At 52.9% G+C, this 13,807-nt stretch overlaps 1 protein-coding gene across 3 annotated transcripts; it reads right to left on the reverse strand.

The window, feature by feature from the left end:
• Positions 1 to 263: 263 nt before the first annotated feature.
• On the reverse strand, positions 264 to 8,609 carry LOC311441028 (uncharacterized protein). Of its 3 annotated transcripts, XM_084528667.1 has the most exons (9): positions 8,504 to 8,609; positions 6,432 to 6,497; positions 4,600 to 4,757; positions 3,474 to 3,581; positions 3,144 to 3,272; positions 2,837 to 3,047; positions 2,488 to 2,636; positions 1,374 to 1,708; positions 264 to 746 (listed from the first exon to the last, which is right to left on the reverse strand). In XM_084528667.1, the coding sequence occupies exons 1-6, from the start codon at positions 8,528 to 8,530 to the stop codon at positions 2,975 to 2,977; spliced, it is 561 nt and encodes a 186-aa protein (XP_084384793.1). In that variant the 5' UTR covers positions 8,531 to 8,609; the 3' UTR covers positions 264 to 746; positions 1,374 to 1,708; positions 2,488 to 2,636; positions 2,837 to 2,974. The 3 variants fall into 3 exon arrangements, 1 of the variants encoding a protein (XP_084384793.1); XR_014695746.1 differs by lacking the exon at positions 3,144 to 3,272 and having other exon boundaries at positions 264 to 1,708; XR_014695747.1 differs by lacking the exons at positions 3,144 to 3,272; positions 8,504 to 8,609 and adding an exon at positions 8,011 to 8,282 and having other exon boundaries at positions 264 to 1,708.
• Positions 8,610 to 13,807: the final 5,198 nt, after the last annotated feature.

The raw sequence follows: 13,807 nt of genomic DNA on the forward strand, positions 1-13,807 counted from the left end.
GCAATTGACCCTTAGAGGCACCACCACCTCTCCTGGCAAGATGTTCCATCAGCTGGAGCTTTAAAGGCAAATTTCAACAGCTCTTTAAAGCCAGGGCATAGCTGGAGGTAGAACCTCTTGCTAAGGCAGCTGCAAGGAGCGAGCGGTGCTGGGGCTGTGAGCAGTGCCCAGCTCCAGCTCTGGGAGCACAGCCCAGAGCTGCGGGGGTTCAGGCACCCACCCAGGGTGTTAGGGAGAAAATAAAGCTCTGCCCATGTCCCTCCTCGCTTCCCATTAGCTTTATTTTTCCCAGCTTTGTGGCTGTTCGACCAGCACGGAAGGACCCTGCTTTCAGAAGACCTCAGAAGCATTTCTTCTGCAAGGTTCCCCCAGCACCGCGTTACGCAGCGAGCCCTGGGCAAAGCCAGGGAAGCTTTGACTTCTCTTTAATGGCACCGTGCCTGCTCCCGGGGCTCATCACTGGCTTAGGGAGAGCTTGAAAACTGGCATCGAGGAGGACGGACCAAATGCCTCGCAGCGCTTTCTTTCGGAACGGGTCACTTCTCCGGGGATGTCTGCAGGAGCCAGCAGCGCCTCCGCCTCGCGCGCTGCCACCAGGGGCTGGCAGCTCTTCCTTTCCCGAGAGCGGATCAGATGAAACCCTTATCTCAATCTGAAACGCGATGGATTTCTCTTCTGGCTGCCGCAGCACACGTCAGAGGCAGATATTATAGCACAACACGGGCTGTGAAGCGCTAATCAGACACCTAACGGGAAATGCTTAGAATAATGAGCCGAAAAAAAAGCAGCTCTGAAATCCATTCCCTGTGGCAAAGGGGAAGCTGGAGGGAAGACAATTTGCCGTGGTCCAGGAAAGTGCTGTGTTTCTCAAAAAGAGAGATGTGAAACAGTCTTAAGCCTATCTCCTGAAAATTACTTAGCAGGCACTAACTCAGTTAAAATGGGCTTGATGGGATTTTTTGTAAAGCAGTGGGCCATTGCCTGGTGTTTATTTGCATGTATAAATAAGAGCGTGTACTGAAGAGGGGATAAATAAGGGCATGCATAGAGAAGAGGGAAGAATTCAGAACCCTGTGTCCTGGGCAGACCGAGGAGCTCAGGAGCCACCGGAGCAGCTTGGCCAGCTGAGCCCAAATCCGTGCGCCCCTGCTCCTCGCCACGGGCACTCTGTGCATGAGGTGGGCCACAGAGCTCAAAGGGAGCGCTGCTGGTGGGTGTGATCTCCTGAAATTCATGGTGAGAAATACATAGTGCGTCAGCATTATTTTGACGTGGCACATTGCTGCTCCCTCCCCAGGGCATGGTGAAGCTGCGTATGGCACCAGACCCGAGGGGCTCCCACGGGAACAGCGATGGGCACTGATGCACAATACCTGGCTGCGTTCATCCATCGTGGTGCTGGCAGCAGCACCCCGGTCACAGACCCTCCGTGGGACATCACACGCTATGTGCTGGACCTGAACTGCAGCCAGCTCCAAGAAATAAATGGCTAAAAGCGAGACAGAAAGAGAAGCTGCCTTTCTTGCCTTGTGGCCAACGCCTGGTGATCCAAGTGCTGGTTTCTCCATGCCGGGCTTGGCTGCAGGGATGGGGCAGGCACGGGAATGGGGCACCTCCAGGCCATGAGGCTCTGTCCTCCCATGAGATTTACTCCCCCGAGCAGCTCCCCCAGTTTTTTTGCTGCTGCACATTCACGCTTGATTAGTCCCTGGAAATACAGAACAATATTTCCATTGCAATTTATTACAGTCACTGAGACATAAATTCTGTAGGAAGGGAACAACGGGATACTGCAGAAAGCATCTTTCAGATGCTGTGCGGAGGGGTGGGGGGTGGGGGGGGAAGGAAAAGCAAACCCTCTCCATTTATTAGCTCGGAAAAGCTTATTGCAACTTCGTGCTGCACCACCACAGAGAAAAGGCAAGCGTGGGGAGAGCTCAGTGCTCTCAGCCCCGTGCACTCAGCCCCGGCCTTCCCCTCGCAGACACGTTGCCCTTTGCACTCCCTCGGATGCAGAGATCACCAGAAGATGTACTCCTGAATATTGAAAATCAATGCTTCTGTTGGTTTTTAGGGAGTTGCTCCCGGGCACTACACGTCAATATTGCATCAGATAAGGGAGCGGAGTATTTCAGGGGCTGAGGCTGCTCACTAATTGAGCGGAGCCGAGGAAAGCAAGGAGGCAGAAGAGAGGGAAAAGAGGTTTTAGAGAAAGAGGTGCAAGAGGATGGAGCAAGCCAGGACCGACTGCTTCTGCTCTCTTGTAAGTGACCTACGGTCCCCAGTGGGACTCATAAAGCCAGTTACACGCGCAGCAACATGACTAAAAAGGAAACCAAATGGCACTGTAATTGCTAGAAAGCCAAAGCCTCAGGGTGCCCAGCCCATTTAAGCAGAGGGCTGTGCGCTGAAATCCAGCAGATGAATAATAAGTGTAAGGGAAGAGAGAGAGAGAGAGATGGAAACGGCTCCAGCCACAAAAAATACCTCTGTGGAGCTGCGGGCAGGTGCTGGAGGGCTGCAGCTGGCGATGCTGAGGTTCCAGGCCCACGGGACAGCCAAGGGGGTAAAGGTGCAGCAGCAGCAGCCGGGGCTCACCGCGGAGAGGGGCGAGGGGAGCCGCCGTGGAGCAAGGGCTAGGGAGGAAGGAAGGCAGCAAACATTATAAATATCCCCCGAATGCTGCAGCTACGCTCAGTAGGAAGGTGTGAATCTCCAACTAGATGAGCAGCAATTAGAAGCAGCGCAGCAAACGGCAGGAAATGTGAGGAGAATGGTAATGCCGGCGGAGAAAAGCACGCGCTAGGGCGGCCTGCAGGGCGCTTCAGCAGCTCACCTGCGACATCAGGGCCTCACACATCAGCCCGAGGGGCACAGAGCTGGGATTTGAGGTTCAGCCCGCAGGGAAAGCCTGTGCACGGTGCAAATGGGGCACGAGAAAACGCCATCGCTGGGTCTGCAGTCGGTGATGAGGCTAACGTGGTGCTCGAGCCCCGCTTCGGAGGAGATGAGCCTTGGCACGGCTTCCCACCAGGCCAGACGAAACGCTGCAGTGAGACAGGCAGGCAGATACGGGCTGGCTACTGTCAGCATTTTCTGGAAAAGCAGCAGCAGACAGAACAGGGCCGAGAGCACGGACTGACCTGGCGGGGATGGATGTGCCCAGGCTGCGGGCAGGAGGTGGCACCGGGGGGCAGCACCCGTGGGTCCCCAGGGCCATTATTTCTCTGGGTGCTGAGCCTGGCAGGACGGACAGGTCCCAGCTGCAGCCCCTGGGGACAGCAGGGTGTGAGGAGGGGGCTCCAGAGCCAGCAGCACCCGCAGCATGCCCTGGAAGGGCTCTGGGGGCACTCGCTGCTAAGTAACACGTCAGCCCCGAAGTTAAGCACGCACCAAATAATTCATAAGGCGGCATGAATTATTGAATAACCTCTCATTATTGCCATCTTAATTACACACCATAAATTTCATACCTAAAGAATACCTTAACACTCTTGCTGAACCATATTTTACTGGGCTCTGATCCGAGGCTTTCAGCACGCCTGCAGGGCTCGAACAGGTCCACAATTCCACCATTTGCTCTGCAGCAAAACCAAACGATTTCAAACACCTCCCTTTCCCCAAATCCTGGGTAATTTCCAGCCCTGAATCACTGTGTTTCTGTCCTCTTACCGCGGCCGTGAAACCCCTGTTTAAGAGGAGGGGCTGTCTGGAAGCGGAGGGGCTGTTTGCAGGGCAAGGACGTGTTGGAAGGAAAGCAGAGCAGCTCAGCCTGCTCCAGCAGCTCTCCCCTGGGAGCAGCAGCGCTCACCTCCGCGCTGCATCAAGCAGAGCTGTGTTTCCCAGGACAGACACCGTGCTGGGATTGCCACAGGTGCCCCATTTGGGGGCTGTGTGCTTGGGCACGTTCCCCAGCACCGCCGGGGTCCCCCAGGAGCTGTGCTGCTCGGAGAAGAAAGGCTCCTTCTGGGGAAACGGCAGTTCTGCCTGATTTGTGCGAGTTTCCTCCTGCTTTTACGGCAGCCCATAAAACGTATCATCTGTCCTAAAAGACGTGGGCAGGTTATGGCAGGCTCGGCTGAGGGCTGCCTCGCGTGCTTCCCCGCTGGGGACCCCGGGGAAGGCTCCAAACCATCAACCCCATCCCGCACGCCCACGGCGCGTCTGCAGCTCCACCAGCACCCCGAGCTATCTGGGGACTCCGCAGAGAGGGCTTCAGCTGGGGGATGCTCCGCGCTCCCCGGGAGAGCAGGAGCCAGCCACAACTCTATTTTCAGCCGAGGTTTCCAAGGCATTTGTTTACCAGCACTGCCAACAGAGTCTGTTATCACGTCGGCGCTGCTGACAGCTCTCTTTGGAGCTGACTTTTGGGAGAAGGAGCCTAAAAAGCAAGGCAGCAGGGAGGCTCGGGATCCTGTGCAAACCGAGGCTGGGATGCCTGGGCTGGAGGCAGCGCCGGGGCTTTGCAGGAAGGGTGCTGCAGCCCTGGGCACCCCCAAAACAGTCACGCTGGTGATGCACAAGGAGGCAGGGGAGGCCTCCTGCAGGCTGCAGTGTCATTTCTGCCCTGTTCCCCTTGGCTATTCCTTAGGTAATTACCTGGAATATGCTCCTGGAGAGCGAGGGTGAGCCCATGAATGGGCATGGAGACGAGCTGGGGGTGCAAGGGGCTTCAGCAGCACTCGGGGCAGGGTGGAGGAGGCGATTCGGGGAGCGCTGCTTCGAGTTGCCAGCCTCACGTCACTGCCAGCCATTTCCTGGAGCGAGGAGGAGGTAATTAAATTGTGTCGGGGAAGGGAGACTGCACCGGTGGCAAGAGCATATCGAAGCTCCTGATCTCATCAGGGGAAACACCGGGCTCCAAATTAAATGCGCTCACCGTTTCACATACCCGCGCTCAGCGTCGTAATGAACCTGGGAATTAATTGTTTGCCCATTTATAACAAGTCCCCTCTCGCTCCGTGCCGCGCTCCCCCTCTCCAACCCCTCTGTAATTTGATATTCCGCTTAGAAAACAAATTGGCATTCATTGGAAAATCAATCTTTTCATTGTTTAACTCTCATGTCTCCGGGGAGCAGGGGGGAATGGAATTACATCCTCCGACGGGAACCCTCCCTGCGTGCCTGATGGTGGCTGGGGAGCAGCCTGGGGGCTGAGGGTGGCAGCGAGCGATGAGCTGCGGTGGGAGCAGCCCCGTGGGCACAGCCTGGCACCTTCGGGTCCTGGGGGGCCCCATGGTGTCTCCTCTGGTGGCCCCGGGCACGCTCAGGACTCTGCTTTCTGCCTGGACGAGGGCAGTGCTACCACGGCAGGCAGCCGGCCTGGCAGCGCCGCGGCTGCTTCCCGCGGAGATGCTTGCTGCCGAAACACAGCCCTAATTTTATGGGTAACATTGGTCGTCTTTTACGCTCTCCGCAGGAGAATGAACGGCCGCTTTTATGCAAAAAGGTTTTACTGCGGTATCAGAAAGCACTAATGAACATACAGAGCCAAATTACACGGTACCCCCCGAGCCTCCGCGCCTGGACAGAGATTTACAGCGCGACGAGCAGCAGGCACAGATAAAAGCCTGCAACCAAAGCGGGTCATACGAGTAATCAGGGACGATAAATTTCGGAAAAATTGAGCTGTCAGCCCCTTCCGTCCAGATGCTCAGCTCCATCTCAAAGCTGGGTAACTTGGAGCTGCAAAGAGTTAACACTGCAGCAGCTCGCGCCCTCGCCCAGCTCCTGGGGCTCCCTGCGCCCAGGCTGGGGATAGTGTCTGCACCCCCAGGGGCTGGTGTCCCCATAGGGAGTGACATTGGAGTCCTTGTGGCTGTCCCAGGCCAGGAGCTGATGTGCAAGCAGCAAGCTGGGGCCTGTGAGCCTGCAGGAGCATCGCTGGCACAGGAAGCCCCCTGCCAAGCACCCGGCAAGGGGGCATCAGTGATGCCTCGTGCTGGGATTGCCTTCCCTTCCCTTTGCTCATATTCTCTCTCAGCAGCAGCATGCGAGCGTTTTTGTCAGGCACAGATTAGGAACCATTCGTCATAAAAAAATTAAGGGGTATGGAAATAAAGTGACCTCTCCGAGGGCTTCAATTACGCCGCAAGGTAATTGTGTCTTCCCCACGCCTCCATCACGGTGTTTGGGAGTCTTCAGCAGCGACTCGTGTATTTATTACAGTTTAAGTATCCTTAGCCCTCAGCTCTTTCCCGTAATGAAAATATATAGTGCAAAAGCAGAAGCCGGCAAATAGAGCCTGAGCCACGTGGCCCAGCTGCTGGCAGCGGAGGGGAGCAGCACGGACCCCAGCCTCCCGCGGGGCTGCTGCCTCCAGGGAAAAGGGGGAAAGGGGGAGAGGCAATTTTTGGAGCTTCCCCTGTCCCTGCATTGATGGAGGGTGAGCGTATGGGGAAGGAAAAGTGGTCTCAAGGGAACGAACTTACTTTGGCGCTGTGGGATGAGGAGCTGAAGGCTGGGTCTGCGCTGAAGGTGCGACAGCAGAGAAGAGCCTTGGCAGATGCCACATGGAAAAAAAAAAAAAATACAAAAATCAATTTTTGTTTGTTTTTATCAGAAATACACAAAGTCTTACACCTTGGGTGAAACAGAGATGATTTAACAAGAAAAAAAGCATCGCAAAATCCCCAAGCTATAAATCACTCCCCTTGCAATCTTGCAGCAGAAACACGTGGCATTGCGTGCAGCATCGGGGCATGAGGCTGTGCTGCGGGGTGACAGCCCGGGGGAAAGCTGCTGGGGGAGCAGTGACCACCACGATTATGGTCAGGGCAGCCCCAGCCAGTAATACAGCTACTGGATGTTGCACTGGATTAGTATAAATTGGGGAAATTATGGGCTAAAGTGACCAGGTGGAAAAAAATGATAATTAAGTGATTGTGAAGGGCAAGCTAAGAGCTCTGTGTTTAAAAAAGAGTGAAGGAGACAATGTGGCCAGAAGGTTAACCTGCTAAAATACGAAAACAATAATCAGAAAGGAAAAAAGGTCCAAGAGAAAGATGCCAGGAAGCAATTGGGACGAGAAGCAGCGTAATAAGAAAATTTCCAGAGTTGGTGTAGACACTGCTCTGCCAAGGAGGAGACTTTAAATGGAGCTGGGGAAGGGAAAGCGGGTGCTGCTCCTCCCGCGAGCAGGAAGGGCTCACCGCGGATCAAAAAGCAGATCTGCAACGTGCAGCTGCCAGAGCTCCCACCCTGCTGCAGATGAAGCGATTTGGTCAGGTTTTGTTTTTAAATCTTCTCCTTTTGACCCCCAAAACTACAGTCAAGGGATCAAGAGTGAAGTCTGTTCCCTGGCCCCTGCAGGAGCCGCAGGGATGAGGGTGCAATTACCTGGAGGTGCACATTAAGCCCAGTGCAAGCGCACCCTGGCTGCTTTTCCTCCCCTTGTTCTTATTGATTCTTTTTTTGGCTTGTTCTTGCTTCCTCTTTTTAAAGATTTCTAAATTTATGGACAGCTCAAAGGGAGTGCTGCTGTCGTAATGAGAAAAAATCGCGGCTGTGCGCTGCGGCTTTCTTGCTGTTTCCTTGGGCCCTCGTTCCGTTTGTTTTCATCCGAACGCCATTTCCGTATAATGGTCCCAAACAATATTGCATTAGCTTTAATTCTGACCTTGCCTCAATTCCCAGCAGAAAATTGTTTCAGCTTAGAAATGGCCAGATTTACTCTTCAGGCCAATGAAAATAAGTCTGCGAGGCTGAAAAGAAGATGTCAAAAGCAGCCACTAAAGATCACTTTAAATGATAACAGTTGTATTTGAAGCAAAAAATAATATACAAAGATTTCATCTAGCAATTTTCATCCGTGGACAACAAAGTGCTTTACAGCCGAGCTCACTCTCATCAGCCCTGCTTTTAAAGGTGAGAAGAAATAGGGCTTCCGCTTGCTTTGCTGTGGTCCTGCAGCCCAAACCAGCTCGTGAATACGAGGGTCCTGGCTCTTGTCCTCCCCCCATCCCCTGAAATCCCTGCTGAGAATGCTGCAGAGCGTCTCCCTTTCATCACCTTGTCGTCACGAGGCAAAAGATTACACCTCTGGCCCGGCACCTCGTGCTCCTCCTCTGCACCTCCTCAGTGCTCTGGGAACGTCAGCGCTGCAGAGCTTGCGGCCAGGTAAATCCCAGCAAGAAATTGTTCCTGCAGGAGGCTTAATTGCAGCCATAAACCCCTGTTCTGGGTGGTGTTGGTACCACTATTGGTGATGCCACCCCTGAAATATGCGCCCACATCCCCTACCTGTCAGGGCTCCTTCAGCACTGCATTCACATCCCTCTCTCTAGTGAACCAGCATCAGGTAGTTACACACCTCTATGGCCATAAAAAATCATTAAAAAAAAAAAACAAACCATACAAAACTAAACCTATCCATCCTTGCAGAACAAACCCCTTGGTCACAGTTCTGCCAGCTGAGAGCTGTTTGTGGCTGCCTGCCTCTGCTTCTCTGAGTAACGTGGCCCCGTTACCAACCCCGAAGGACTCTGCAGGGTGTACGGGATACCTTACAAATCTGACATGCTGTCCCCATCAGCAGGGAGCACCCCAGCACGGCCCAGCAGAGCTGAGAGCTTCCAGTTGTGCCCGGCCAAGTCACGAGGAGTTATCCTGAGAAGGGGAAAAAAAAAAAAAAAAAAAAAAAAAAGGAAAAAAACACAGCTGCTTAAAAGTTAGAGGCAAACACAAAGTGGGATACCCCCCAAAAGGCTGCTTTAAATAGAGGCTTCACTTAATTTGGATGTCTTATTCCAGTGAAATCTTATCTGCGAGTTTCAGGGCTGCTTGGGAAATCTTGCTGCCTCACCGGGGAAAAGGCTGTTTAAAAAGGATTAAATCTGACAGTCTTAGAGCAAAACGTGGATTTTTTAAGACACGAGCAAAGCTTCAGGAGGAAAAGGTTAGTGGGCTGTTGCAGATGCAGCTGTGTTTAGGCTAATAAGGTTTAATTTCTAGTTAGATACCAACAGGCTGAATGTTAGAGGCCAGGCTGAGAGCCAGGAGAAGGCTGTGCTGGTGCTGAGGGCACCTCCCAACAGCCCCCCAGGATATTCCCTTGGCTGGAAAAAGCTTTGACAGCCCCTCCAGCACAGCATCCAGCACAGCTCCCACCAGCCTGGGGCTGCCCCTGCCCAGAAGTCGGGCTGGGCTTTATGGGGTGAGGTGCTTTGGGGGAAGCGGGACCTGCCTGAATCCTCCCCAACTCCTGCCCTGCGTCCTTCCCACACTGGGTGCCGACCCCCCTGGCCCCATCAATGCAGTGCCAGCAGAAGCAGGAGCATTCCTACGTGGTTTTCTTCCTGCTGCAAACTCCAGATCTGCAGAGTGGATGCATTACATGTACATTACCCAAATCCCAAAGCTGGATCAATGGGATGAGCTCCGTACCCCAGCAGCAGGTCCCTCTCGCTGGGCTCCAGCCCGGAGCTCATTCCCATACAGGCTGGAAATCCTCCCCTTCCCCACACCACAAGCCCCTCAGATCCCCTTTCCCACACCACAAACCCCTCAGACCCCCACGCTGCCCCCAGCGTGCAGGAAAATTGCTTTTCGACTCCACACTCACAGAAAGCAGCCGTGCGCTGCTTCCCAATACCAAACCCGCTTATAAAAACATGGTTTTGCTCCGCTCTAATTGCTTCAAATGAAGCAATTGCATTACGCTTGGTCCCTTCGCTGCACCTCTCCGCCAGACGCTCTCCACCAGCTCCCGAAATTTGCCCTCGACATGGATTAGATCTCGATGCTTGGCGAGCGGAAAGGCAGCAGCCCAGCCCCAAATACCTGGCTGGGATGGGAGGGGGGTGCAGCAGGTCCCCAAACCCTGCTGCAGGCTGCCAGCGGGTGCCAGGACCACAAGCAGGGGCTTCATTTAGGAACGGGACAGAGCAGGCAGCGCTCCGCCACGACACAGGGACACTAACCTGGCACTTAGGTGAGAAGTGGGATAAATAGGCTTACCCAGCTGGCACGCTGTAAATGACACAAGCTGGGCCGTAACTCACCCGGCCTCGTCTTCCACATCACGGCTAATGACATTTCTCATTAATAAGAAGCTTGTCACAGCCCTCTGCTCGCAGGCTGCGGCTGCGGGGCTCGGGGAATCCCTCCTTTGTCAGTGATGCCTGGAGATGCTCCCCTCCGCCGGCAGGGACGTCACTGCTCTGGGTCTGCTCCCTTCGTTTTCCTGTGTGATATTTGTTCAGCAGGCAGCGAGGGGCACGGACCAGGGCTGTGGGAGCAACAGGACAAGGACTTTCTGTGTTAGGGTGGCCCCAAATGCCCCCACGTCCTGGGCAGGAGGGCTCGGGGCTTCTCCCAGGCCAGAACCAGGTGATGGAGCGGGGATGCACACACACAAACACACACAGAGCTCCGTGTCTGTCCCATTGCCATGGAAACAGCCGTGACACCAGGCGCCGTTACCCGATGACTAATTGCGTAGCAAATGACTGAAACCCCTCCCAAGCCCCCCAGACCTGCACCTAAACCCCCAGCAGAGGCTGAGGCCTGTCCTTCAGGCACAGGACCTCTTTGGGCTCCCGTTTCACTTTAAATCCACATTTTCTGAGGACACTTCGGACCTCAGCGGCCACCCAGCTGGGGCTGCAGGCTGTCACCCAAATTCCTGAGATTTCGGGGCTTGGAGCAAGGAAAAGCCCCGAGCAGAAGGTACCTGGCTGAGGCAGCCGATGCGAGAGGCAGGCAGGGGCTCGGCTCTCTGTCTGGGTTGCTTTTAGGGGCCAACCACCATGAGGAGAGGCAGGGCTGGGGACAGAGAAAAGGCAGCACACGGGGCAGTACAGGGAAGCTGTCCCCAGCCAGGGGCTGCACCGACTGCTTGCAGACTCCTTAATCCATCATCCATCACCCAAAACATCCCCACTAGAACTAAGTCCTTAATATAAAGTCTGGCCATATTTTTCAGAAACAAAGCAACCAGTTTGCTTCCTCCCCTTTTTCCCCCTTTATACACAAAAGCATGTTTTCCCATTCTGGATGGAAAGACTTTTTTTTTTTTCCCGCAAAAGCTGGGCTGGGGGTGCTGGGGGCAGGCAGCCCGCACCAGCCCCACACAGCGCTGGGGTGGCTCTGGCCCCGCAGTGCCCATTAGCACACACACACCAGCGAGTGCCTAGGGGTGGGAGCTTCGCTCACCAAATGTGCTATTAAGATCCTAATCCATTTCATTAGTCCGTTTCATTTGACACGTAGTGAGGCTCAAAGATGCTCTGAGCAGCGGGGACAAATGCACAGGGCCCAGCCTGTGGAAAGATCAGCCTTTTCATTAGACCTCTAATTTCCTTTTCCTCCTGTGGGAATAGAAATGTTGTTTTTGCAGAGTTACATTGTTTAGAAGGAGGGAATGTGGTACTGAGATATGCTTACAGTGATAAGAAAGTTTAGCAGGCGACCTTGTAAAATGCAGACAATCAGACTCCTTAGGACAATTAGGTGAAAATCACGGTGTCAAGTCAAGTCAGATAAGTGAAGAAACATTACCACTTCAAGCAGTAAAAATGTCAAAAGAAATTTGAAATTTAACAGGCCGGCGACTGAAGGCCATGCATTGTTTGTGAAGCATCAGATAGATTGTGAACCTGGATTACCCACTCAGTGGGGAAACAGGGGAGGGTCCTGCCATCAAAAGGTATATAAACTGTGTTTTGGAACTAGTAGATGCGCTCTCTCCTGCTTGTGGGGCGCCCGCCATTGCAATCGCGAATAAATTACTACTTCACTGAGATCCTCGCCTGAGCCTAAGTTATTGGCTACGGAGTGTTTCTCACAATTTGGGGGCTCGTCCGGGATCCAGTCACCTACTGGGGAGCCCCACCGCCGCAGCAGCAGGAAGGCATGCCCCGCTGATTTCAGCGGTCCTGTGCATCGACGGTGGCGGTTCTGCGGAAAGCTGACAGAGGGCCCGAGACTGGTTAAAGAGGCAGGATCCGTGAAGTAGTGGGGAAAGGAAGAAGGTAGGCACTCCGGGTTTTTAAGAATCGATCCGGTAACTCTGTGCACAGACCAAGGTAAGAAATATTAAGTATTGCCTTGGGGGTCGGGTGATCTGGTGTATGGTAAGCCCTTGCACGGGGAAGTGCTGGCACTACACCAGGGGAATCTGGTGTACGGTAATCCTTGCACGGGGAAGTGCTTGGAAGTACACCAGGGAATCTGGTAAACTCAGGTGTGCGGTAACGCTGGCACGGGGAAGTGCTTGGCGGTACACCCCCATCTTTCAGTACGTTGGTGTGTGGTGCACTGCAGAAGGGAAAATTCTGTAGCACATACTGGCGAGGGTTAGGAAAGATGGGAAGTACGAGTTCCAGGGAATCTGGTAAACTCATAGGTGTGCGGTAACGCTTGCACGGGGAAGTGCTTTGCGGTACACCCCCATTTTTCAGTACGTTGGTGTGTGGTACACTGCAGAAGGGAAAATTCTGTAGCACATACTGGCGAGGGTTAGGAAAAATGGGAAAATATGAGTTCCAGGGGACAGGGAGATATCCCTGGGGGAGTGCCTACTAATAGTTCTTCCTGAAGAATGATAAGAAATTGGAAACATAATCCCAAAATTAGAGGGATTGTAAAAGAAAAATAATTAAAAAAAAAAAAAAAAAAAAAGGGTTAAATATTGTGTATCAGTCTGGACAAAAGAACCAATTAAGGAAACAGCAGTATTTTGGCCAAAATACGGGTCTGATGAAAATTCAGGCTTTAAACTTATGTGTAAACAATAAGATTCCTTTTTCAGAGAAGGAGCCAAGTTATGCTCCCTATAATCTTAATATTGAACTGGTGGCAGCAGCAGTCACTCCAGGAAGGGAGACAGGGACTGGAATTAACACTGTCCCTAAAGAAGGATCGTACTCTAGGCTCTGGCAAGAATTAGAACAAGGTAGAAGATATGTTGAGAATTTTGCCTTCCCTGATACTAACAGTACTAACGCTAACTGTGTATCCTCTTAGGTGAACTACCCCCTCCTCCTTACCAGCAGAGAGGTTAGGACTTTTTAAGAAGGAGAGGAAGTCTTTATTCAAGGACCCCAACAGCCTAGCTGAACAATTAGACCAGTTCCTACGACCTGATTTATACTCTTGGGGGAGGGAATTATGTCTATAAGTATGTTGTTTACAGGGAAAGAAATGGGAATGATCAGGAGGAGAGCTGCTATACAAGAATGGGAAAGAGCTCATCCTCCAGGACCAGGGGTAATACCGGCAGGGCAGAAATACCCACTTGCCAATCCTGGCTGGAATAATAATAGTGTGCAACACAGAAATTATATGAGAGACTTAGTGTCAGAATGAGAAAGTACTTGGGGATGAGACCTGAGGACCCAGTATCCCAAGGGCTCTTGAAAGTTCATTGTGTGATTAAAGCCTGGCAAAATACGCAGAAAATGCTTCAGAAGGTGGGGGGAATGTAGTGAACAGTCACTGGGGGACCCTCCTGCGGGAGGCCCTGGAGGGGTGTGTCTGGAGGGGAGATAAGAAGGGAAAAAAAAAAAAAAAAAAAGATCGAAACTAATGGTATTGACAGTGCAGCGGGTAGTGAGGCAGAGGGTTGGAGAAAGATGAAGAAAATCTTCAGGGGGAGTCAGGGCCAGGATGGAAAGGAGAGGAAGAGAGATGAAGGAATGGCAGGCAAAGAAGGCTGCCTGTGTTGTGGCCCGAGTCCTAGCAGAGACAGGCTTTGATAAGATGTTTTAAGTGTGGCCTTTAAGTGTGGCCAGGCTGGCCACTTCGAATGGGAATATCTGGAGTGGAAGAAGGAGGAAAGAAGGAATATGGGATGAAATATGCTATA

The sequence above is a fragment of the Aythya ferina genome (assembly GCF_964211825.1).
Source record: "Aythya ferina genome assembly, chromosome: 8".
NCBI classification, from domain to species: Eukaryota; Metazoa; Chordata; class Aves; order Anseriformes; family Anatidae; genus Aythya; species Aythya ferina.